Source organism: Gopherus evgoodei, chromosome 2 (genome assembly GCF_007399415.2).
Source record: "Gopherus evgoodei ecotype Sinaloan lineage chromosome 2, rGopEvg1_v1.p, whole genome shotgun sequence".
Lineage (NCBI taxonomy): Eukaryota > Metazoa > Chordata > Testudines > Testudinidae > Gopherus > Gopherus evgoodei.
Genome location: NC_044323.1, coordinates 226,444,779 through 226,469,131, shown reverse-complemented (window position 1 = coordinate 226,469,131; position 24,353 = coordinate 226,444,779). Strand labels below are relative to the sequence as shown.

At 40.2% G+C, this 24,353-nt stretch overlaps 1 protein-coding gene across 2 annotated transcripts in view; it reads left to right on the top strand.

The window, feature by feature from the left end:
* Positions 1-24,353, top strand: part of TCEA1 (transcription elongation factor A1) — a 57,916-nt gene that overhangs the window by 27,398 nt on the left and 6,165 nt on the right. For both annotated transcript variants that reach the window (XM_030553087.1, XM_030553088.1), the window contains 6 exons: positions 3,437-3,524; positions 8,649-8,797; positions 16,094-16,150; positions 17,706-17,860; positions 22,385-22,531; positions 24,074-24,145. In XM_030553087.1, the coding sequence (XP_030408947.1) occupies positions 3,437-3,524; positions 8,649-8,797; positions 16,094-16,150; positions 17,706-17,860; positions 22,385-22,531; positions 24,074-24,145 (668 nt within the window). The remainder of the gene's footprint in view (positions 1-3,436; positions 3,525-8,648; positions 8,798-16,093; positions 16,151-17,705; positions 17,861-22,384; positions 22,532-24,073; positions 24,146-24,353) is intronic.

Sequence of the window (24,353 nt, the reverse complement as noted above, 5' to 3'; positions counted from 1 at the left end):
ACTAAAGTTTTGAAGAACTGGAAAACTGGTAGCAAGAGTTTGTGTTGGTGGTAATTAAAACTGAATCTTTTTTCTGAGACAGATGTGACGACACTGTATCCAGAACCCCAGTTATTATTTCAGGAGAAACGTGTGTAATTGCACCTGTGTATCCTGTTGGGTCTATTAAAATCAGAGCTATATATGAAAACATAGCATTGATCATGCACAGAACTGACTCAATCAGCGATTTCCTTGGTCACTGTGTAAATCTGTTTCTCATGCATATCAGGGTAAATGTTTGCTCACTGCTATAATCTCCAACACATTATAGCACACTGTAGAGTTGTGCAACTGGGCCAAGAGGGTGGAAAAGTTAGGGACTTCATTTTGTTTTGTCATTGGTTTTGACTTTCACAGAAGAATTCAGAATACTGTATGTCTGGCTGCTGTACAAATAATTTCAGTTATGCTATTTGTGGTGCTTGTAAAACGGTATAGATCAAAGATGGCAACAGGTGGACAGCTGTTAACTGTTCTGAGCTCTGAAACCTTTTGTGAGTTGTTTATAACTGAATTTTTGAACTTGACATCTTTTTACTTGACAGGTTGTGTATACTTTGTAAATTAAACATTTTGTGGAACTTTTAAGAATGAAAAGAGAACCTAAGAGAAATCAGGTGGGGTTCTGAACCTCAGAGAATAATCAAAATTTCCCTTGATGAGAACCACAGGAAGTGTGAAAACAAAGACTGCTTACAATCTTTTTGAAGCTGGTTTACTAGATTCTCAGGTGGTGGCTTCTGAGCATCTTCTGAAAGGAGACTTGGTGAGAGCTATAGGACAAGATCAGTTTTCACAAAGTGCAGATAATGCTTGGAAGATCTTAGAAGCTACACAGGCCAAGGGGATACAGTTCAGATGAACATGTAAACTGTGTTATTGGAGGTCATAAAAAAATCTTTCAGATTGATGAGAGGAAAAAAATCTTTGCAAGTAGTGACAGTTAGTTGATATTACTTTATATCAAGTAAGTTTGAGCACATAGCAAATACCATGAAGTATTCTAACCTGCAAATGTCAGGTTAGGATACTTCTGAAAAGCTTCTGAATTCCCATAAAAAGCTTGACCTTTGGAGGGAAGGGCCTGTTGTGACTATTGCTCAAGTGAATAATTATGTAACAAATAGACAAGGTGGGTGAGGTAATATCTTTTCTTGGACCAATTTCTGTGGGTGAGAGAGACAACCTTTTGAGCTTACAGAGAGTTGCTCAGGTCTGGGAAACTTAATCAGAGTGTCACAAGCCAATGTTTGAACAGATTGTTTAGCATAAATAGTTAACAAACGTTTCAAGTGACCATTCAAGTTGAAGTGGCCAGCTAACACCTCTCCACTCATAGGGAGGAAAGGAAGAGGGGGGGATACCGCTGGGGGTTGGGGTTGTTAGTGGAGTAAAGATTGTTGTAATAAGTCAGAAATTCAGTGTCTCTGTTCAGTCTGATTTTTAGCATCTAGCAAAGTTATGAATTTAAGCTCCCAGGCTCATCTTTTAAAAGGGTTGTGCAGGTTTCCTTTGAGGAAGAGGTCTGAGAGGTCAGATATAGAGTGTTCATTTTGTGAAGAACATATACCCACAGGTGACAGGGTGTTTTGTCATCTATCATTTTCCTGTATAAGTTCATTCAAGTACATCTGAAAACTACCCTATGTAAATTAAAATGTCTAATTAGAAAAAGAATCATTCAATAATACGGCCCGGATTTCCAATAAGGAAACATACTTTATATTCCTGGAGACAATGGGTATGTCTACACAGCCAAGAAAAAGCTGCAGCTGGCCCATGCCAGCTGATTCAGGCTCACAGGGCTGGGGTGGCAGGCTTGTTTCATTGCTGTGTAGGTTTCTGGCCTCAGACTGGAGCCTGAGCTCTGGGACCTTCCCATACTGCAGATGGTTTTTTTGCTGTGTAGACATACCCAATGTAGCGACTGATATCTGCACCACAGAAAAAGGGAGATAATATGTATGATGAAAACCAATCCTTTTACTCTTGTGTCAAAACATCTCTCCTGGTTTGTCTTTTTATAAGGAAATCTTATAAACCATACCAAACAGACTTTCCTGACTCTCATACGTCATAATCTGGAGTTTCTTGCTCTACTTCTGCTTCTCTGTGAATCTCTTCTCTCATAGCTTCTTGCTTCTCAAAGTGCCACTACAGTATTTTTCCTCCTTGGATGTAAATTGCTGACAAGTGTAATTACTTGTATATTGTGTGTTTCAAGATTATTTTGTTAGTGCTTGCAGGAATATTAAAATATGGAGGGCATTTTTTAAATTGTCAGCCACCTCTCTTACCTCCACTCACCTTCCTTATGTAAAGTGACTGGTAAAAGAGTTTCCCAGTCTGCTGCTGATGTATCAGAGAATTATTTGTGAATCCGCAACCTGTGATATTCTAGAACTCTATAGCATTAGAAGGAACCGTAAGGGTCATCTCTAATCTAGTCCCCAGCCAAGGAACAGGATTTGTTGTGTTTAAACCATCCAAGACAGATGGCTATCCAACCTCTTCTTGAAAACCTGCAGTGAAGGAGCTTCCGCAACTTCCCTAGGCAGTCTGTTCCATATTGGTATAACATGAGATTCATCAAGTGAAATTGTAGACCAGTTGGTAGAAGAAGATGACAAAGTGCTAATACAACTCTAAAATTCCTGGTGAAAATATTCATGCAGTTGACAAAAGAGAATATAAGAATGGGTGAGGTTGTCTGCATATATAGAATATTTCCTGTATTATACATCAGATAAGTAATCACCATAACAACTAAAGAACACTTATCTTTTCATACATAAAAAAGGGGAGGGGTCGGTTTTACTTTTATATGAGAAATGCAATGTTGTTGTGTCTTAACAGTGTACTTGTTGAACTAGTCATTATTCTTATGGTTTTAGTTTTCTTAATACATAAATATATATTATGGGTTTTCTTTTATTTTAATCTTCAGGACTTTTAAAATACCTCCTCCATTTTAATGCAGCATCTATTGTATTTGGATAATTTTTATGTTTTCTTTTCTGTTGTCTTCATTCAGGGTGATGAGCTTTAACTAAGTAATTCTTTTTTTTCTTATTTGATTATTATTTAAACCTTTAATTCCCTTATTGTTTTGTTTGGTCTTGTCTGTGTGGACTTAACTATATAACTGTATGATGCTTTTAAATAAGCACTGAATATGCGGTAGTTTCATCCTAATCATCAGGGCAGAGTTTTCAAACTTGGATGCCTCAATAAGTGGCTTGATTTTCACAGGTATTAAGCACACTCAAATTCCCGTGCAAATTGTGGGTACTCAGCCCTTATGGAAATAAACTGCATTGCATTTAACTTATACTTAGCTGCCATTTCTGTCCTATAAGAGGCAATGCTTATTTCATGGTTTGTACATTTCCAGATGGACCGTCAACTGATAAAGACTCTGAAGACAAGAAAAAGGAACCTGCATCTTCATCACAAAACAGTCCTGAAGCAAGAGAAGAAAGGTATTTGAACCTCTGTGTGTGTATAATATAAAATGAACTAGCACAACAGATGAAACTGATTCTTCACATTAATAATTCTTCATAGGTACTTCCCTAAATATTTAATTTTTGTATAAGGATACCTGGGACTAGGGAGGGCTGCCATGTTCTTGTATCAAACACATAATCAATGTCTAAAAAGTGGTGATGCCTGCACTGTCATCAAGGTTGACCAATCATTGTAGATCAAAATAGTCATCCAGGTCTTTTGTGGTGGGGATGAAGGTAAGTCAATCCTGCTGTTAATAATATGAAAAAATGGTTGGTGACTAGCTACAATATGGGTCAGGCAGTCTAAATATCCATTCTGCCTGCTGAAGTCATCTATTTAACATTCTTACTCTACAATATTAGGAGTCTTAACAATAACCAGCCTATTTTAATCAGTATCTTGCGTTTTAGGTAGAAACTAGGGCTGAGAAGTGATTAAAAAAAATTAATCGCACAATTAATCATGCGATTAATTGCACTGTTTAAGAATAATAGAATAGCATTTATTTAAATATTTTTGGATGTTTTCTACATTTTAAATATATTTATTTCAGTTACAACACAGAATACAAAGTGTACAGTGCACACTTTATTTATTTTTATTACAAATATTTGCACTGTAAAAATAAGATAGTATTTTTCAATTCATGTCATACAAGAACTGTAATGCAATCTCTTTATCGTAGAAGTGCACACTCTGTTTGGGTATTGGACTATGCCTTGGACTCCGAGCTTCAAATTTTGTGGTTCCTGTCTGTATTCCTTCTTGGTCAGTGATAACCACCTATGCTGCTTATACTATCTCAAGGAAAGCCCACATTGTAGCAAGGTACAATACCTGCCCTTTGTTCCCCTGCCATACTCGGGAAGGGTGGGAACTTCTCTTCAGGAAGTACCTAATGGAAGAGGCTATGAGACCACAATTGGACCCAGGCCCGAGGAATCTCCGCCCCATAGATCAGCCTTACTCAGCAAGAAGTGCGTCTTCTGCCACAAGGTCCAATTCAAGAGTGAGGGAGTCTTCCCCATCCCCTGGAAATCCATCATTGGGCCTTGTCAGGAGAGCAAGGAGCATTCTCGTAAGCATGAGGTTGTCTTCCTCCAAATCCTCTTTGAAGACATCTGATTCAGCCCTGCCTAAACCAGGCAAGTATATAAGCTTCAACTCAAGAGAACATGGAACATCTTAAGTCTCAGGGGCATGTGACAAGTCTAGGGCTCCATCAGCACCAGATTGTGATCCGACGGCACTGGGGCCTCTGGTAGTCCCATACACAACCCTGTGGTGCACCTGCACTGATGAAAACTGATCACTGAGAGCACTGATTACCTTCGGTACTATCTTTGCCTTAAACTGCTGTGGCATAAACTCTTTACTGCAGCTCTTTTGGTTTGGGTGGACAGGACCCCTCTGGCTTGGGAAAGAGTTGAGATCTGTGCTTCTCATGTGAATATCTTTGTTTTGCAGACTCAGTGTCCCACTCCATCAAGTCCTTCCTTGAGAGAATATATAACTCTGTCAGGGGAGCTGGCCTTTGGGAGGAGTGTGTCTCTCATTCCATCTTTGGGCTTTAACTTCGAGTGGCTTTCTTCTCACTGGGAGAGTCTGAGCTGTCCAGTGAACTGTTATTCCTTCTTTCACAACACACTTTCCCGGTCAGAGGACCTTGACCAACTTGGCACCAACTTCCACCTCATCACCTTTCTTGGAGCCTTTGGTACACCACACCATGGGGACCTTCGCAACCCTCATTCAACCCATCCTTCTGAGGATCCAACTGAGGAGGAGTGTGCACTGAATCTGGCAGTTCCACCAGAACCAACAAGATTGCCATCACCCTGTCCAGATGAGGCAGTGACTCCAGTGTCTCTGTTCCTGGAATTGCTCATAGTCATCGGGGAGGAGGGGAACCCCACAGAATTACAGGACAGCTGCAGATTTCTTTTGAGGAGGTTCAGGATCCTCAACACAAGCTTTTGGACGTTCTTCAGTGCTCTGGCTCCATCAAAAAGTGTTCCCTGTTAAGAAAACCATCCTGAAGCCAGGCAGAACATATCCCATCTACCTGCACCCCTACCCCCAGAGGACAGAGAAACAGAGAAATCCCACCCCTCAGTCAGAGGGGTGGGATTTCTGTTCTCTCACTCTGCTCCAAAGTCTTTAGTGGTCCAGGCCACCACAAAGAGATCTAGGCAATAATATTACCTGATTTATCCCAACTGATAAGAAGGGCAAGTGTCTCAGCTTACTGGGAAGAAAGGTCTTTCTTCTTCTAGACTCAAATTCAGGATAGCCAAGTACTATTGGCTAAGTACAACTTTGTGAAATTCTGTGAATTTTGAACAGTTCAGACTCCCACAGGAGGACAGAGCTTGTTTCCAGGCTCTTGTGGCAGAACAGAAAATGGTTGCCAGGACTGCTCTCCACTCAGCAGTAGATGTCGCTGATGCATCTTCCAGGGCAATGACTACTACCATGGTAATGCACAGAGAGTCATGGCTCCGTGCTTTGGGGTTTCCCCGGAGAGTCAGAACACCATAGAGGACCAAGCTTTCAAGGAGACTGAGTATATAATCAGAAGATGGATGAGTCCTTACACACTTTAAAGAACTCCAGGGCCACCCTCTACCCCCTGAGAATGTACATGCACCTGCCCCAAATCGAAAATTTCACTGATAGTCCTAGAAGCCTAGACTGATGGTTCAACAGTTCTTCCACCAAAAACCTTATGAGTCACTCCATAAGAGACAGAGGGTTCAAAAGGCCTACTTCCCCACACCTTCCTCAGTAGGTTTCTCATTCCAGTCTCAGTTCTCAGCTAAACATTGTTTTTGACAGGAGAGCTGCAAACCACTGAGGGTATGTCTACATAGCACCTGGATGCTTGCAGCTGGTCCATGTCAGCTGGCCTGGGCTGCGAGCATGTTTCATTGCAGTATAGACTTCAAGCCTAGAAGTCTACACTACAATGAAACAGCCTTGAAGCCCGAGCCTTGTGAGCCTGAGTCAGCTGGCACAGACCAGATGTGGGTTTTTCATTGCAGTGTAGACATATCTTAAGTCTAATGCCTCCAGACTCCCATGCATCCTTTGAGGGTCATCTAGCACTTCTTTGAACACCTAGAGTGCAAAAACAATGGACAAATGGGTGCAGAACGTCATCCATTATAGCTATTCAATAGCTATCCCTACTTGCTTCCCCAGCACCCTCTCAGGGGCCACTCTCATGAGAACATTTTCAAACAAGAAGTGAAAACCCTCTTACAGTGAGGTGCAACAGCACAAGTTCCTCTTCAGTACCAAGGGAGAAGTTTTTACTTGACATACTTCCTAGTGCCTAAAAAGAAGGGCTGTTGGAGACCCATTCTCGACCTTTGCCATCTGAATGTTTTTGTTTGCAAACTCAAGTTTCACATGGCCACGTTGGTATCTATAATTCCATCTCTGAAAAAGGGTATGTGGTTTACAGCTCTCAACGTGGACACCTGCTTTTACCTGAGCATCCACCCCGCTCACAGATGTCTCAAGTTCCTGGGCTCTGACCATTTTCAATACAGGATATTCACTTTTGGCATTGCTCTTACTATCTCCAGTGCCTTTATCAAGGTGTGCTCTGTTGTAGCAGTTTATATCAGATGTTGTGGTTTCACATTTTTTCCCTGTGTCAGCTGTTGGCTCCTTGTCACCAGAAAACACTAAAAAGACCATATGTTGGCTTTGACAATGCTGAAACTTCTCTCCTCTTTGGGGATCAGTATAAATGCCGAAAAATCCATCCTCATCGCTTATGCGGACTTTGGACTCCATTGGGGGCATTGTTAAATTCAGTCATGGCAAGGGCTTCCCTGCGGAGGGGCAGGTTTCAAGCTATGAACAATATCGTAGACCAGGTCATAAGCAACCCCCAAGTGCCTGTCAAGACATCTGTCTGTCTCTTAGGCCATGTGGTCTCATGTACTTATGTCATGTCATTTGCAAGGCTCCACCTTTGTTGCCTATAAACATGGCTTCAAACAGTGTACTCTCCACACTTACAGTCCTTGAGCATCATAGTGACTGTTCCCACCAAAGTGATATTGTCCCTATTATTGTAGAAGAATCCCTCTCAGGTATGCGTGAGCATTCCCTTCCTTGCCTCTGCACCGGACAAGTGATTGTTACTGACACATCCCTCTTGGGTTGAGGAGCCCATGTGGACAACCAGACAGTACAAAGCACCTGGATATAACAAGAATCCAGGATGAACATTGATTTTCTAGAGCTTTAAGCAGTTTGAAGGGCTTGCAAAGCCTTTCTCTTGTTCATTCAAAGTCACTATACCCTCATAATGTTTGACATCAGAAACACATTGGTGGTGTTGTGATGAAGTGTGGGAAAACCAAAAATGGGTGGGCCACGGTTCCCCTACCAATCACTTGATGGACCTGAAATCAGAGAGGATTGTCCAGATTCTGGAGTACCAGGAATAGACTGACAGCCCTCCTGAGCTGAGGGCCAATGACCACACCTCGCTTGGCCAGGAGGGGAACCATTGCATCGACATACCGCCTTACTGAGGGCCTCCCTTGGCACCTCAAGTTGGGCTGTAGCTGGGCTTGGGACCCTGGGGGAGACCCCATACCCTATAGACTGGGCCCACTCCCTGTGCTATGCTGGACTTGGGCATGCTGAAAGGCCACCACTTCGGGGGAAGACATCCTGGTGGGGGCTAGTGCCCTTACAATGCAAATACTGGGGGACTGATCTGTGTTTCATTCCTTGTAAACTGCATATGTCTGGGGGCTGGAGGTGTAAGTGGGGGCTGGAGTGGCTCCTATAGTACAAGTGAGCCCAGAGGATCACTTGACCTGGGCACCCTCTTTAGTAAAATTGTTGTACCCCGTATCACATAGAAACAAGTATTTCAAAGATCGTTTTTACTGAAGTTCAACAATGTCTATAGCTCTAATAATTGCATAAATGTTATCTTTGTTCTGTTATGGGAATATTGTTAATGAGATGTGAAGATCAAACAAAAAGTTTGTTTTGGTCTAGGGTGAAACACGTTGGAGAAAAGACATTTCATGCCACTTTTCTGTTTTTACCCACTTTAGCAGTTCCAGTAGCAACTCCAGCATCAGGAAAGATGAGGCTAATGCTTCATCTGATTCCTTCATCCCTTCTTTTCCTCGGGCTCCAAGTACTTCAGATTCTGTACGAGTGAAATGTAGAGAAATGCTGGCTGCTGCTCTCAAAACAGGGGGTGAGCTTTGTAGAACTTATTTACAGTATTGGATTTTGTTCTGTTTCTTCTTCCTGTGTATCCTAGCACTGATTGTCAGACCAGTCTGAATTCTATACAGCTAGGCCGGCTAGTCGGGTATAGGTTCATCCAGATTAGCAAAAACCTGGCAGCCTGGAAACATGCTAAGGAAACATGCATTTCCTGCTCCAGCCCATCTGACAACTACTTTCCAACAGCAGAGAATCCTCTTCATGATACATGCTAGCCATTACCTCCTTGTATCATCAGTTTAATCTGTTTCCATGAAAGATACAGTTTCAGTGGGTTGGTTTTTTTTTCGGGTGGGGGTTACCACAGTGTCCCCCTGGGTCCTGTGACCTTGCAAATTCTGGTAGCCAGAAGCTCCGTTTCCATTTCAGTTGAAACTTAATTTTGTTACAATACATCTGGCACTGGTGTTTTGATAAAGAATTTGACATATTTAAAATTAAGTATCCAATCCATGACAGACGTATTCTTTTCTCGTTCAGTGTTAGGGGTGTTAGCTTCCATGTGTTTTGAGAGTTATAAAATTTGGAGGTGGACAAGACCTGTGAAATGATCTATTCCATCTTGTTTTCATTGCCAGGAGTTTTCTTACACCTTTGTGTTTTATACTGAAAAACAAGATTTTCATTACTTCCTTCGGGATGTTATTCTGTAATCTAGTAGACCTCTCTGTCAAGGCTTTTATTTTCCTGCGGTTCCTACATTTACCTTTAACTTCACCCTATTGCTTCTTTTTATTTATTTTCAAAATACAGAAATAATCTATACATTTTGTGCACATTAATCTGTACATCTCCATGAGATCCTCACAAAAAACTTCTCCTATTACTGCTCATGTTTACACCCTTCAAATAACTGTACCGTTTCATGCTCCCATCCTTCTAAAGCTATCCTTTAGCCAAATTATATATATTTAACTCTCAGTTTTAAACTAAATTCAAATCTTATTCCAGAAATGTACATAATCCCTTATCAGTAGGAACGAAATCTGTTCATTATTAACCTTCTCTTTGGTTCAAACTGACTTGTGTAGTGAAAAGGACAATCAACTTTTTTTTTTTTTTTTAGGGATTTTTGAGCATGACAGTTTTTGTATGAAGTTTGTTATTAAGGCACTACAAAGTATAAGTGAGTGAAAATACCAAATGGGATAATACTGAGAATTATGTATAAAAAGATCAGTGTGCTCAAAGCAATGTATGTATAGGCAGCCTGGATCCTTCCTGCTACTTTCTCTCTTCCTTCAGAAAATGAAGCCTGGGTCCCCTTTTCTTTGAGCCCTAGTGCAGTGGTTCTCAAAGCTGGTCCGTCGCTTATTCAGTGAAAGCCCCTGGCGGGCTGGGACGGTTTGTTTACCTGCCGTGTCCGCAGGTTCGGCTGATTGTGGCTCCCACTGGCCATGGTTTGCCGCTCCAGGCCAATGTGGGCTGTGGGAAGTGGCGCAGGCCGAGGGATGTGATGGCTGCCTAGGGTGACCAGATATCCTGATTTTATAGGGACAGTCCCAATTTTTGGGTCTTTTTCTTATAATGGCGCCTATTACCTCCCACCCTCATCCCGATTTTTCACACTTGGTATCTGGTCACCCTATGGCTGCCCTTCCTGTAGGCCCCATTGGCCTGGAGTGGCGAACCACAGCCAGTGGGAGCTGCAATCGGCCAAACCTATGGATGTGGCAGGTAAACAAACTGGCCTGGCCCATCAGAGGCTTTCTCTGAACAAGCAGCGGACCGGAGAACCACTGCGCTAGAGCAATGTTATGTGTAGGCCCAAGTCCTGCCCACAGGTTAACACTCTCTCCCCCATAGTAGGTCTCACTTTCTAAATACTGAGTCATCCATTTTTATACAGACTCACTTGCAGAGAGCAGCCAGGAGCAGTTAGACAAGGGGTAATGTTTTTTGGAAGTGTCTAAGTCCAGCTGGCAGTTAATGACAGTTAAGATGCCTAACTGACTTAAATGCTTGGGTAAATGTAATTTGTCTCCTGAATCACTTAGAAGCAGCAAAGAATTCTGTGTCACCTTATAGACTAACAGACATTTTGGAGCATGAGCTTTCGTGGCTGAATACCCACTTCATCAGATCCATGTAGTGGAAATTTCCAGGGGCAGGTTTATATATGCAAGCAAGCTAGAGATAATGAGGTTAGCTCAATCAGGGAGGATGAGGCCCTGTTCTAGCAGTTGAGGTGTGAAAACCAAGGGAGGAGAAACTGGTTTTGTAGTTGGCAAGTCATTCACAGTCTTTGTTTAATCCTGAGCTGATGGTGTCAAATTTGCAGATGAACTGAAGCTCAGCAGTTTCTCTTTGAAGTCTGGTCCTGTAGTTTTTTTGCTGCAGGATGGCCACCTTAAGGTCTGCTATAGTGTGGCCAGGGAGGTTGAAGTGTTCTCCTACAGGTGTTTGTATATTGCCATTCCTAATATCTGATTTGTGTCCATTTATCCTTTTCCATAGAGACTGTCCTGTTTGGCTGATGTACATAGCAGAGGGGCATTGCTGGCATATGATGGCATATACTACATTGGTGGACATGCAGGTGAATGAACCGGTGATGGTGTGGCTGATCTGGTTAGGTCCTGTGATGGTGTCGCTGGTGTACATATGTGGGCAGAGTTGGCATTGAGGAGACAGGAGATCTATATTACTCACTTCACCTCTCTGCAAAGGAAAAAGGACTGTAAGCTGTCTAAACTCCTACCTGCCACATGGGGCCACAACCGTGGTACCCCTAACCCACCCAGTAATATCGTCAATCTATCCAACTACACACTCAGCCCAGAAGAAAAGTCTGTCCTATCTCGGGGACTCTCTTTCTGCCCTGCCACCCCCACCAACATGATACAGTTCTGCGGCGATCTGGAAGCCTACTTTCGCTGTCTCTGACTCAAAGAATACTTTCAGGACAACACTGAACAGTGCACTGATACACAGGTACCCTCCCACCAACAGCACAAGAAGAAGAACTCCACATGGACTCCTCCTGAGGGTCGAAATAACAGTCTGGACCTATACATTGAATGCTTCCGCTGACATGCGCAGGCAGAAATTGTGGAAAAACAACATCGCTTGCGTCATAACCTAGGTCGTGCAGAACGCAATGCCATCCACAGCCTCAGAAACCACCCTGAAATTATCATCAAAGAGGCTGATAAAGGAGGTGCCGTTGTCATCATGAACAGGTCTGACTACCAAAAGGAGGCCGCCAGACAACTCTCCAGTACCAAATTCTACAGGCCACTTCCCTCAGATCCCACTGAGGAATACACTAAGAAACTGCACCATCTACTCAGGACACTCCCTACACTAACACCAGAACAAATCAACATACCCTTAAAGCCCCGACCAGGGTTACTCTATCTACTACCCAAGATCCACAAACCCGGAAATCCTGGACGCCCCATCATCCCGGGCATTGGCACTCTCGCTGAAGGACTGTCTGGATATGTGGACTCTCTACTCAGACCCTATGCCACCAGCACTCCCAGCTATCTCCGTGACACCACTGATTTCCTGAGGAAACTATAATGCATTGATGACCTTCCAGAAAACACCATCCTAGCCACCATGGATGTAGAGGCTATCTACACAAACATCCCACACACAGATGGAATACAAGCTGTCAGGAACAGTATCGCTGATGATGCCACAGCGCAACTGGCTACTGAGCTCTGTGCCTTTATCCTCACACACAACTATTTCAAATTTGTTGACAATATATATCTCCAGATCAGTGGCACCGCTATGGGCACCCGCATGGCCCCACAATATGCCAATATTTTTATGGCCGACCTGGAACAACGCTTCCTCAGCTTTCGTCCACTCACACCCCTTTTCTACCTACGCTACATTGATGACATCTTCATCATCTGGACCTATGGGAAGGAGACTCTGGAAAAATTCCACCATGATTTCAACAGCTTCCACCCCACCATAAGCCTCAGCCTGGACCAATCTACACGAGAGGTCCACTTCCTAGACACCACGGTGCAAATAAGTGATGGTCACATTAACACCACCCTATACCGAAAATCTACTGACGGCTATGCCTAGCTTCATGCCTCCAGTTTCCATCCCGGACACGTCACACGATCCATTGTCTACAGCCAAGCACTGAGGTACAGCCGCATCTGCTCTAACCCCTCAGACAGAGACCAACACCTACAAAATCTCCACCAAGCATTCTCAAAACTACAATACCCGCACGAGGAAATAAGGAAACAGATCAACAGAGCCAGATGTGTACCCAGAAGCCTCCTACTGCAAGAGAAACCCAGGAAAGAAACCAACAGGACTCCACTGGCCATCATATACAGTCCCCAGCTAAAACCCCTCCAACGTATCATCAGGGATCTACAACCCATCCTGGACAATGATCCCACACTTTCACAGGCCTTGGGTGGCAGGCCAGTCCTTGCCCACAGGCAACATGCCAACCTGAAACATATTCTTACCAGTAACTGCACACCGCACCATAGTAACTCTAGCTCAGGAACCAATCGATGCAACAAACCTCGAAGCCAACTCTGCCCACATATCTACACCAGCGACACCATCACAGGACTGTTGATTACTGATTACTCTCGCCCCTTGCTCCACCAATATGGCCACCAGGTGCCCGTTATCTACCGGGTAATGAGCGTTGGGGTAGGGCGGAGGTTCGATCACTGGATGCCTGGGGGGGGGTATCAAGTGCCCAAGGGCAGTGACGGAGAACACGCAAGCAATCACTCTTAGTGCTTAAGAGAATAAGGGTTTATTAAATGAATCACAGATAATGATAAGGGAAAACACGATCAGTTACATCTGGGGCTTACAACACACTACCAAAGCAAATAATACAAATACTGCAATTACAAATAAAAGCTGGCCCTGGTATTTTTCTAAATCCCAATAGTTATCTAAATCATTCCAGGGGTTAGTAGGAGTAATATTGGTGCTATTAGTAATCATAAGTGCAGCAACTAATTTTCCTAAACAAATTGTGAGGCTCAACTGATTCCCCTTGCTTTTGAGATTTCCTGGTCAACGGGTTTCCCCTAGCAGGAGTCTCAGGGCGGCTAGAATCAGTCTTTGCCTCCTATCTATCAGTACAGAATACTTAACAGCTAATTATACTTACACATACAAACCACGAAAGTTTCATTACGGCTGGCAACCGGTTAGGCTTCAGGAAACGCGTGAGCCGAGAGAGCGTCCAAGGTGATCAGGCCTGGATACGGTTTCGACAGGAATTCGGGGGCTCTCTGCCCGTCCCCGGGAGGGGACCGGCAATATATAGTAAATTTGTCGTCATAGTTTGTGATAAGCCAATTGAGGGGTTGCGAGTGACATATGCCCATACAAGGGAGGCAGACGGGCTTTAACATCTTTACTCAGGAAGCAACCGTCGCGAGGGGAACTGTGTCTCTTCAGGCTGGCTAACCACAAGGCTGCTTTTCCTGTTGCAAGTTCTGCTTTCAGAGCAGCTATATGACAGTTCTGAGGGCTGGGGGAAAAATCCGTTGGGGGGTGGAGGCCGGAGCACCCGTAGTCTGGCCCTGGGGCCCCACTTGGGGGTCTAACAAGGACCTAACCAGATCAGCTACATCATCACCAGTTTATTCACCTGCACGTCCACCAATGTAATATACACCATCATATGCCAGCAGTGCCCCTCTGCTATGTACATCGGCCAGACAGGACAGTCTCTACGGAAAAGGATAAATGGACACAAATCAGACATTAGGAATGGCAGTATACAAAAACCTGTAAGAGAACACTTCAACCTCCCTGGCCACACTATAGCAGACCTTAAGGTGGCCATCCTGCAGCAAAAAAACTTCAGGACCAGACTTCAAAGAGAAACTGCTGAGCTTCAGTTCATCTGCAAATTTGACACCATCAGCTCAGGATTAAACAAAGACTGTGAATGGCTTGCCAACTACAAAACCAGTTTCTCCTCCTTTGGTTTTCACACCTCAACTGCTAGAACAGGGCCTCATCCTCCCTGATTGAACTAACCTCATTATCTCTAGCTTGCTTGCTTGCTTGCTTGCGCGCACGCACACGCGCGCGCACACACACACACACACACACACACACACACAGGATTCTTTGCTGCTTTTACAGATCCAGACTCATGAATCACTTCGTTAACTTTTGCAAATTTTATGTAATGTCAATTTAAATCACACTTGTCTTTGGAAACTTACCTAAAATTATTGCTACGCTAATAGATTAGTGAGTTATTTCTTCTCTCTAGTTTTTTTTACATTGTGCATTTTGACAGCATTTTGAGTGTAGGCATTTTCACTGTTTTTTCCCTATCAGTAATCAGTCATGTTCTGCTGTTTTTATTGGCTTTTCACACAGCAAAAAAGGAGAACACTTCTTTTTTTTTTTTTTAAGTAGGAATATGTTATTGTAAAACACAAAAGTTGACATGGGCATTTGATAAATATGGTACCTGAAACTATTTTTTTTAACTTATTTTATGAAATTGACTTAATTTCTAGTTGATGGTGTTCTTTGATCTTTTTAAAATGCAAATGAAAGTGAGGTGAAGAAAGGTGGAAAATGGTGATAGTGTGCTTGCACTGTCTAGCCTGTCCTCTGTCAAATTGGGAAGTAAATGTTTCTTTTACTTTCTCTCTCCAAACTCTCTACTCAGGGATTGCTAAGATTGGGCATTTCAGGCCAAACTTTTTGTGCTGTCTTTTAGAGTTTAAGTATTTTACCTATTTTATTTACCACTTTAAATTTCCTGTTTTATTGCACTTCAGTTTGTCTGCTTTCCTTATATTTTTAATATCCATTAAGCTCCTTTCTACAACTTAATTACTGATTCTGCTAACATCTAACACTAATTGAATGTACCTATGCTATCTTGAGGGAATTTTATCACACATGTTGAAGTGATAGATCAGTTTTTTCTTTCAAAGCAAAGATTGACAGTTGTCAAACTGAGTAGAATCTTCAAGACTTAACTGATAACACAAAAGCTCTTTGTACAGTACCTACATCTACAGTTTAGCTGCTGGTTAAGATTTTAGGCTGTTGCTTTTCTATCAATCTTGTTGTCTTTACCTTTTGTGTGCTCTGCAAAATAATGAGCTGACAGGGTTTTGCTACCATAAAAGTATGTGGTGCACTACTTTTTCTGAAATGCCACAACCATAGTATGCATTAACTTATGCTTTCCAGGGTTCCTAGTGGGTACTTGAGCTGCTAAGGAAATTTGATGTCCACTTAAGTTTAATAATCAAGCTTCTCTTTTGTTCAGATGACTACATTGCTATTGGTGCTGATGAGGAAGAGCTGGGATCTCAGATTGAAGAAGATATCCTTTTGTGGTATATCTAAGTGCTCTAGAATTAGTATTTGCTGATGGATTTATTAAATGGGAAAAAAAAAAGTTTGTTCCATATAATGAACTTTGATTTTATTCAGTAGGAAAATATTCATTTTGTTCAGTACAGCAGTGTGAAAATTTTTAGTGAGAAGCAATTCTCACTATTTATGTACATTAAAAAGAGTTCTGTATGTAATTTAATTAAGTGATAGTTCTAAGGTTGCTGCTGCTAGCAGCAGCTATAGCAGATATCTTACTGAAGTGACCGGTGGTGAAATTATAGAGAAAGTGTGGCCTAGTAGATAGAGCTATGGACTGGTTCTTGGCAGAAGTGGATTCTGTTCCCACCTCTGACTTGAGCAAGTTACTTCTCTTTATGCTTTAGCTTTGAAATCTACCGATGACAGGTGCTCTATAAGAGCTAGGTGTTGTTATTGTGTTCCTATAATCTTGGATGAATCTTAGTCACAAATTTTCTTGGCATTATTCAAGTGCTTAATCTTCTTTTGCTTTAAGTGTAGTTTTTGTTGTTTTGTTTTTTAATTCTAATGTGGTTAATGCTTACACAAATCAGGACTCCTTCCTCCACCCACACACCCCAACTTCATTAAATTGACTTTAAAATGTTTTCAAAGAAGCCAAACTGGCAACAGACAACATCTATTACTTAGCAATTGACCAAATACTATATAGGTAGAAACAATCTGAGCTTTCTGATGCTACCCAGCCATTTAGTATAAAACGTGAGTGTTTTCTGTACAGAAATCAGGTAGCCAAGTTGAAAATTTTGGAAGCTGCATTTTTCATTGGAAATTTGTTTGGGTATTATTGATGCTCAGATATCAACACTGCATTGTTTTGGAAACTAATCAGTTCTTCAGCAGAATGAATTTAAGATGCCTGTTGCACTCTTGTGGGAGGCTCCCACAAGTCAAAGAGTGATCTTGAGAGATCTGTAGTTTCATTACTTAGTTGCCATGAGTTGAGCAGAAGAAATTGAGAAAATTATGTAATTCAAGCACTGGCAGCCATTGCTAAGAAAGGTACTGATCAACAGCGTAAAGAATAGGTTTAGCAGAATTTTATTTCTGTTTTTTAAAATAATTTTGGTAGATAGTATAGATGTTTGCTTGTAAGTATTTTTATCTATGTAAATTTTCACAGTTGTGGGAAATTGAGGAAGATAAGACAATTATTTAATGACCATAGACATTGAGATTCAAACTTTAGTTTTATAACGATTAGAACACAAATTGTCAACATCACATGTTAAAATATACCAAGTAAATATCTTTAAATAAAACTAATATATTCTCAAGCAGTATTTTTATCACTGTGCTGATCTGTACATTTCTGTTATTATTGGTGGAAATATTTTTCGTCTGTGTGTATATGGTAAAATTGATCTTTACTGACATTTACTGATAAAAATCTAATCCTGCCAAGCCTGTGTAAACCTGGGCAAACATTTGCAAAGCAATGAAGTACTATATTGTGTTCTGCATGTTACTTGTTGATGATATGTTCCTTAAGTCCTAAGCACCTATATATCAAGAATTGAAAAACACTGACATGAAATACAAAAATAGGGTACGAAGTAGAATAGCAAATCTCAAGGACACAAAGAATCCTAATCTAAGAAAAAATGTATTATGTGGGAACATACCTCCAGACAGGTTTGCCAAAATGACAGCAGAGGTAAGTAAATATTAGGTCTTGTAACTTGTATCACTCTGTTTGACTTACCTATACAAGCCATCAACATTCTTATACGTTGTATCTTCACATTCTCATAAGCATAGGCACTTAAGAGAAACCACAATTTTCAGCAGTATAATGGCTTGCAGATTCATAGAAATAGTGGGGTAATTCTAAAAGTTGTGATGCCTGAATAAGGCAAGAGGCAGGTAGAATGTTCCTGAGAGTGCTTCATGGAGAAAGCTTAGAAGTAGAATGTACTGCATTTAAAAAAAATGCAGCCTGTACCAGCAACAACCTTCAAATTAGGGGAGGTGGATTGTGGTTCCCAGGCTAACAAGTTGTGCCCTTTTGGGTGCACTGTATCATCAGTATTAAAGAGCTCTGCCTTTGTATTTGGCAAGTGCTAGCTTTAGCATTTTGACTACTTCTAAGCTAGATATATCATCCTGATTTTTACAAGTGAGTCTCCTTTCTTAGTGGCAGTGAGACCCTTTGGAGCTATTTTTAGTACTATTTAAAATTTCTGTTAATTTTAAAATTTTGAGGTTAGTTTATCATACTGCAAACACTTTGTAGTACCCAAATATATTTATTTTTTAACAAAAAGACAAAATAAGACGGAAAGAATAAGCTAGGAAGTGGACTAATTAAGATAATAAAATTATCTTACTGTTCCTATAAAATGAGATCCTGCTATTAAAGAAAAGCAAACTAAATTTAAACTATAGCAATGGATATTTTAAAAAAAGATTAAGTACTGATGACTGTTTTTAAATGTTGTTGTTTTTAAAAATGCCTTTGAAAGAAACTTGACTAGGTACGTTCTGTGTTTTTACTACAAAGAAGGAGGAACGTAGGATGTACAGATCACTAAAATTGTCACTGGCACAATATTTAGGGAAAAGCTTTTTAAAACTGACTAAATTCGTACTTGTATTTGACAAAACACTAAAAATCTTATTAGAAAAAGGAATTGGGATGGCTTACCAACCCAAGACAGCAAGTTAAAACTTGGTAAAAGTGGAATTTACTGCAGAATTGTTAATAGGAAAGACAGAACCTCTCTAGCTAACTTCCCAAGTTAACTTTTGATACTGAAAGGCTTAAAAAGGAAAACTTGCATTGGAAAACTGACAGAAAACAGTGTACCCCTGTCCAGTCTAATAACTGCTAAGTGCAGTAGCTTAAACAATCTACTTAACAACCCTAAGTGCATCTGAGGAAGTGGGTATTCACCCACGAAAGCTCATGCTCCAAAACGTCGGTTAGTCTATAAGGTGCCACAGGATTCTTTGCTGCTTTTACAGATCCAGACTAACACGGCTACCCCTCTGATACTTAACAACCCTATTTTGTGCCTTTTTTAAAAAGATTCAGGGAACTGACCATACAAGTTGATGCAACAATTTATGCTGACTTGAAATGTTTAAGTCATGTAGCACAGGGTTTTATGAAAAATGTGGTGATCCGAAGTGGATTTAGGAAGTGAATATGAAAATAATTGGAGAGGAGAATATGGGGCTTGTGCCTCAGGAACATTAAATGAAATTTCCTAGGGTCAGTGCCTTTGTGTAGTTTCTACAGAGGCAGCAACAATGAACTTGATTACATAATATTAGAGGCTATGATAAAAACAAAAACAGAATTAATAAGAGCATAGACCTACTTTGTAATTGTCAGCATTTTTAAATTTTGTTGTGCTCAAACAGGCAAAGAAAAAAAAAAGATTGGAACTAGATCAGAAGATAAGCTATTCATACAGGCCATAAGTAATGGTGAACTTTGTTCTTCAAGAGAAAAATGGTCTGCGCATATAGACAAGTATACTTTGGCTGGCAGACCAGTACATGTGTGTAAAGAGAATCAGATGGCATTTTGATTCTATGTGGTTCTATTTTGTTCTGATCATTGTATTTATATAAAAGTAACGCTTCAGGGTCAATCATTATTGGGATTTTAAATTCATTTCAAACTAAAAAGATTTTGAGTTAAGTGGCTAAATATCTGTAAAGAGAGCTGATGTAGAGGAGATAGGTATTTAATCTGGAGCAGTGTTAATTGAACTGCTAAATCCCATGCAGATACTGGGAAAGTGGAAAAATTAGGAATGCTCATTCCTGCATACAAAACATTAAGAAAGTATGGAGCACCCAGCTGATCAGGTAAACTGAAGTAAAAACAATTAACTGGTATCCAGAGTAGAATATTTTCAAAGAATATTTTCAAAGAAACAGTATCAATTACTATTGACATGCATCTGACGATGCATGCATCCAGACTAACACGGCTACCCTTCTGATACTTTGTATCAATTACGTGTTTAAAATTTTTAACATCTCATCTTTTAAACTTGAGCTAACAAGTGTGAAGTTTTGGACTTATTATTTTACAAAATGCTTTATATAAAGGGCAGTGTGTATAGAATAGGAACATACATAATTAAAACTGATTTTGAAGCCCTATTGTGCAATATCTGGAGAGAGCTTCCTTAGAGAGAGCTGCCTTGCTTAGGCCCTGTTGCAGTTTAAAAACTGTCTGGTGTCTGAAACCCTGAAAAAGGTTTAAAAAAAAAATTAACAGAAGTTAGAAATGAAAGCTACTAACTCTGTAATGCTGCCGTTTTGTGTAACAAGACGCCATGGAGGCCAGTCACTTGGCTATTGACTTAAATATTTTTGGTTTTAGACCAAAATCTTTACATGTTATTCTCAGCCTAGTAACTATGCCTTGAATGACGGAGAAGTTTGGATAAAGCACTTCAGAATTCAAATTTTTTTAACATGAGGTGTCATAAACAGATAGTTAAGGGTTAATGCCTCCTTTACCTGTAAAGGGTTAAGAAGCTCAGTAAACCTGGCTGACACCTGACCAGAGGACCAATAAGGGGACAAGATACTTTCAAATCTTGGTGGCGCAAAGTCTTTGTTTATGCTCTTTGTTTTGGGTGTTGTTCATTCTTGGGACTAAGAGGGACCATACGTCAGTCCAGGCTCTCCAAATCTTTCTGAATCAGTCTCTCATGTTTCAAACTTGTAAGTAATAGCCAAGCAAGGTGGATTAGTCATATTTTTGTTTTCTCAACTTGTAAGTGTCCCTTTTTTGCTGAGAGGATTTTACCTCTGCTTGCTGTAACTTTGAACCTAAGGCTAGAGGGGGTTCCTCTGGGCTATACGACTTTGATTACCCTGTAAAGTATTTTCCATTCTGATTTTACAGAGATGATTTTTACCTTTCTTCTTTAATTAAAAGCTTTCTTTTTAAGAACCTGATTGATTTTTCTTTGTTTTAAGATCCAAGGGAATTGGATCTGGACTCACCAGGGAATTGGTGAAGTCCCTCAAGGCCACCCAGGGAGGGGAGAGTTTTGGGGGGACAGGAAGTGCTCCAGACACTGAAATTTCTGGATGGTGGCAGAGTTACCAGATCTAAGCTAGAAGTGTCCATGCAGGTTCCCCACATTTGTACCCTAAAGTTCAGAGTGGGGAAGGAACCTTGACATGAGGTGTGCTGGATAGTCAGCAATGAAGACTGAAGTTTGTGTTTATCCAGAGGAGAGTTACAGCACAGGCAATGGAGAAAATGGCCTCAATCTTGATTTGGAGTGGCCACTCTGGAAGAGATCCTTTTTCAAGGGGAAGCTCATTCTCCATTCCCATTCTGTCTTTAGACATGTTGAGAGTGCCAACAAGAATGCATGAGTTTTGGGTGCAGTTTTAAATGTTGATAAATTTAGTCTAAATTCTCATCTCCAAGGCCAATGAACAAGCATCAGATAATTTTTTATCATTACAATACTAAGCTAAATTTGAATCATGAACTGGAGGTAGAAGGTTTCAGTTCTCATTATCAAACAATGCTATGTTATAAGAGTAAACTAGAATTATCCAGATATTCATTTCTTGTTAAGAGAGGACAGCTGTGCAAAACTGTTTGCACTGTGAGGGTTTCATGGTGGAAATAAACTTTTGGTTATGCAGAAACAAAAATAGGGAGTTTAAATTTTTCACAACCAGAAAATTGCATAAGTTTTCATTCCTGGGGACCTTTCTCTACCACCTTTTCTTCTTTACCCCTACACTAACTAGTGTCTTCACTTAGCCTTTCTGATAGTCACTGGTCAGACATGTTTTGCATGCAAACATTTTTGCAAGTTTGGTAGTTATGTAACTTCTGCCGTTTCACCAACAGTGTAAAGAATGAAGAAATATTTTAACTTTAGGTAGCATCTTTGGCAAACTTAGTGGAATTTGTGATAACTAAAGTTGAAGCTTATTCAGTGTGAATTTAGCAAAGATAAGAGATCCAAGATTCATAGAATGGTTTTGCTGCTTAATAGGATAGGTATTCCTGGATTTAAAAACAAAACCCTATCTTCAGTATGATTATATACATTTTCAAAATGAAATTTGCTAGGTTGATTTATACTGTGGTCATACTAGCAATAGTATGTCAAAACTGTAAGAAGAGACGTCCCAACAGCAAATTGTCTATGTTATGGTAGACAATCTTTGTCCATAACAGGAGATGGCGAGTGATGAGCTGAAAGAGATGCGCAAAAATCTGACCAAAGAAGCTATTAGAGAGCACCAGATGGCTAAGACAGGAGGCACCCAGACTGACCTGTTTACATGTGGCAAATGTAAAAAGAAGAATTGCACTTACACACAGGTACATAATCATTCTTGTTCTCTTTTTTTCTTGTCAAGGCTGAATCTCAATTTTAAGGAAATTTTCTCTTTTTTTAAAAGAATTTTTGTTTCAGCATTTTGTAACTTGATAGTTGAAGAAAATTGTCATTTATAATATAGCAGTATTTGAGTTACTTTTAAATATTTCTTGGTTCATTAGCCTAAAGCAAATTAATATTCGGCTCTTAGAAAAATAGCAGTTAAACATTGGCGCAAAAAAAAGCCTCTTTTTACAACCAATTATGAACAGTGAATTTGTATTTCCAAATATTCTTATTTCTGTTGGTATTTCATAGATTCGTATATGCTTCTATGGAGAAAATACTCATCTTATTACTTTGCTACTCTTTGCTCGATCCTTCAACTTAATGTAACTAGAAACTCTTCCTAGAAATCAGCAGTTAAGCCCAACACTAATTAAACTCTTTCCAAGGATGTATTAGAAATTCTTTAACATTGACAAGTATTTTTTTCCCCCATTTCAGCAATTCTTTGCTAGACTTCCTTTTCTACCTATTTTTAAAATTGTGATGTGTGGGAGATTAACTGCTGTAACTAGTGCTTCAGTGTGTTTGAACTATCTCTGTATTTGGGTGGTGATGGCAAATGTAATATGTAGAAAACCTCTGCATATGAACATGAATATTCAACATCAATTATGATTTTATTAAAATAGGGTCTGATTTACAAGCCTTCTGTTCATGCAACTCCCACTAATTTAATTAGGAATTGTGTGCAAAAAGCTTGCAAATCAAGTCCATGTTGATTTCGGTATTGCTGCAGTGCATACCTTTGAGCTTAATAAGCTCAGTTTATGCTTCTAGTATCTAAAATGTTTTGATGTAAACACTTGCAGTAAAAATCTGTCTGAATCTTTATGCTTTTAGTCCACCTCATCATAAGTATATTTATGTAAATCTATGCAGAATGTGCAATTGCTACTTCCATAAAAACAAAACTCAAAAATATTTGCACAGTGCTACATTGATCTTCATTATTGAAATGGATACTTTTTAGTACTTAAATCAGCCAAACAAAGGGGTTTCCCTATGGATGTGTTGGCACAGATGTTTTACTACCTTTTTTCTGCAAATGCAAAATGAAATAGTCATGATTATTTTGTAAAAAATCTGGTAATTCCAATTTGTTAGCTGTTTGCCTAGTTTGTACTCTCGCGTGTTCAGTTGGCTTGGTGCTTAGATTTTAACTCATCTAGTTTCATATCACATGTGAGGGTGTAACCATTTTGTGAACTGGAGTAGGTTGTGGGGGGCTGAGAATCTGCATTCTTAAGCTTTATAACAACACTTAAAATGGAATGTTGAAGCACTCTTATACAATGGATTTCAAATATGGTAACTTTTAAAATCACATTTGGATAGCTCTTATGGTAATTTTATTTAGGATATACAAATTTTATTTTAGCATTGAGTAACTTTACATTGAACAGGTGGGAAATAATTGAACAGGATCATGGTGATAACACTTTTCTTTCCTTTCCTCCCCATTCCCTTTACTGTAGGTTCAAACTCGCAGTGCTGATGAACCTATGACAACATTTGTTGTCTGTAACGAATGTGGAAACAGATGGAAGGTAAAGCTTTTGTTCTCTTCTGTATATTGAGTAGCAGATGGTCAAATTTCAAGTTTACTTTTTTGATTACAAAAAGCCTATTTGAGTTGTTAATCTTTTATTTTTCTTCTCAAACCAGTTTGATAAATTGTAAATATTGCCACATACTTTTAAGCGAGAAATATATTTGGAGGAGAAACTTATATAGTTTGCAATCTTCAAGCCATCC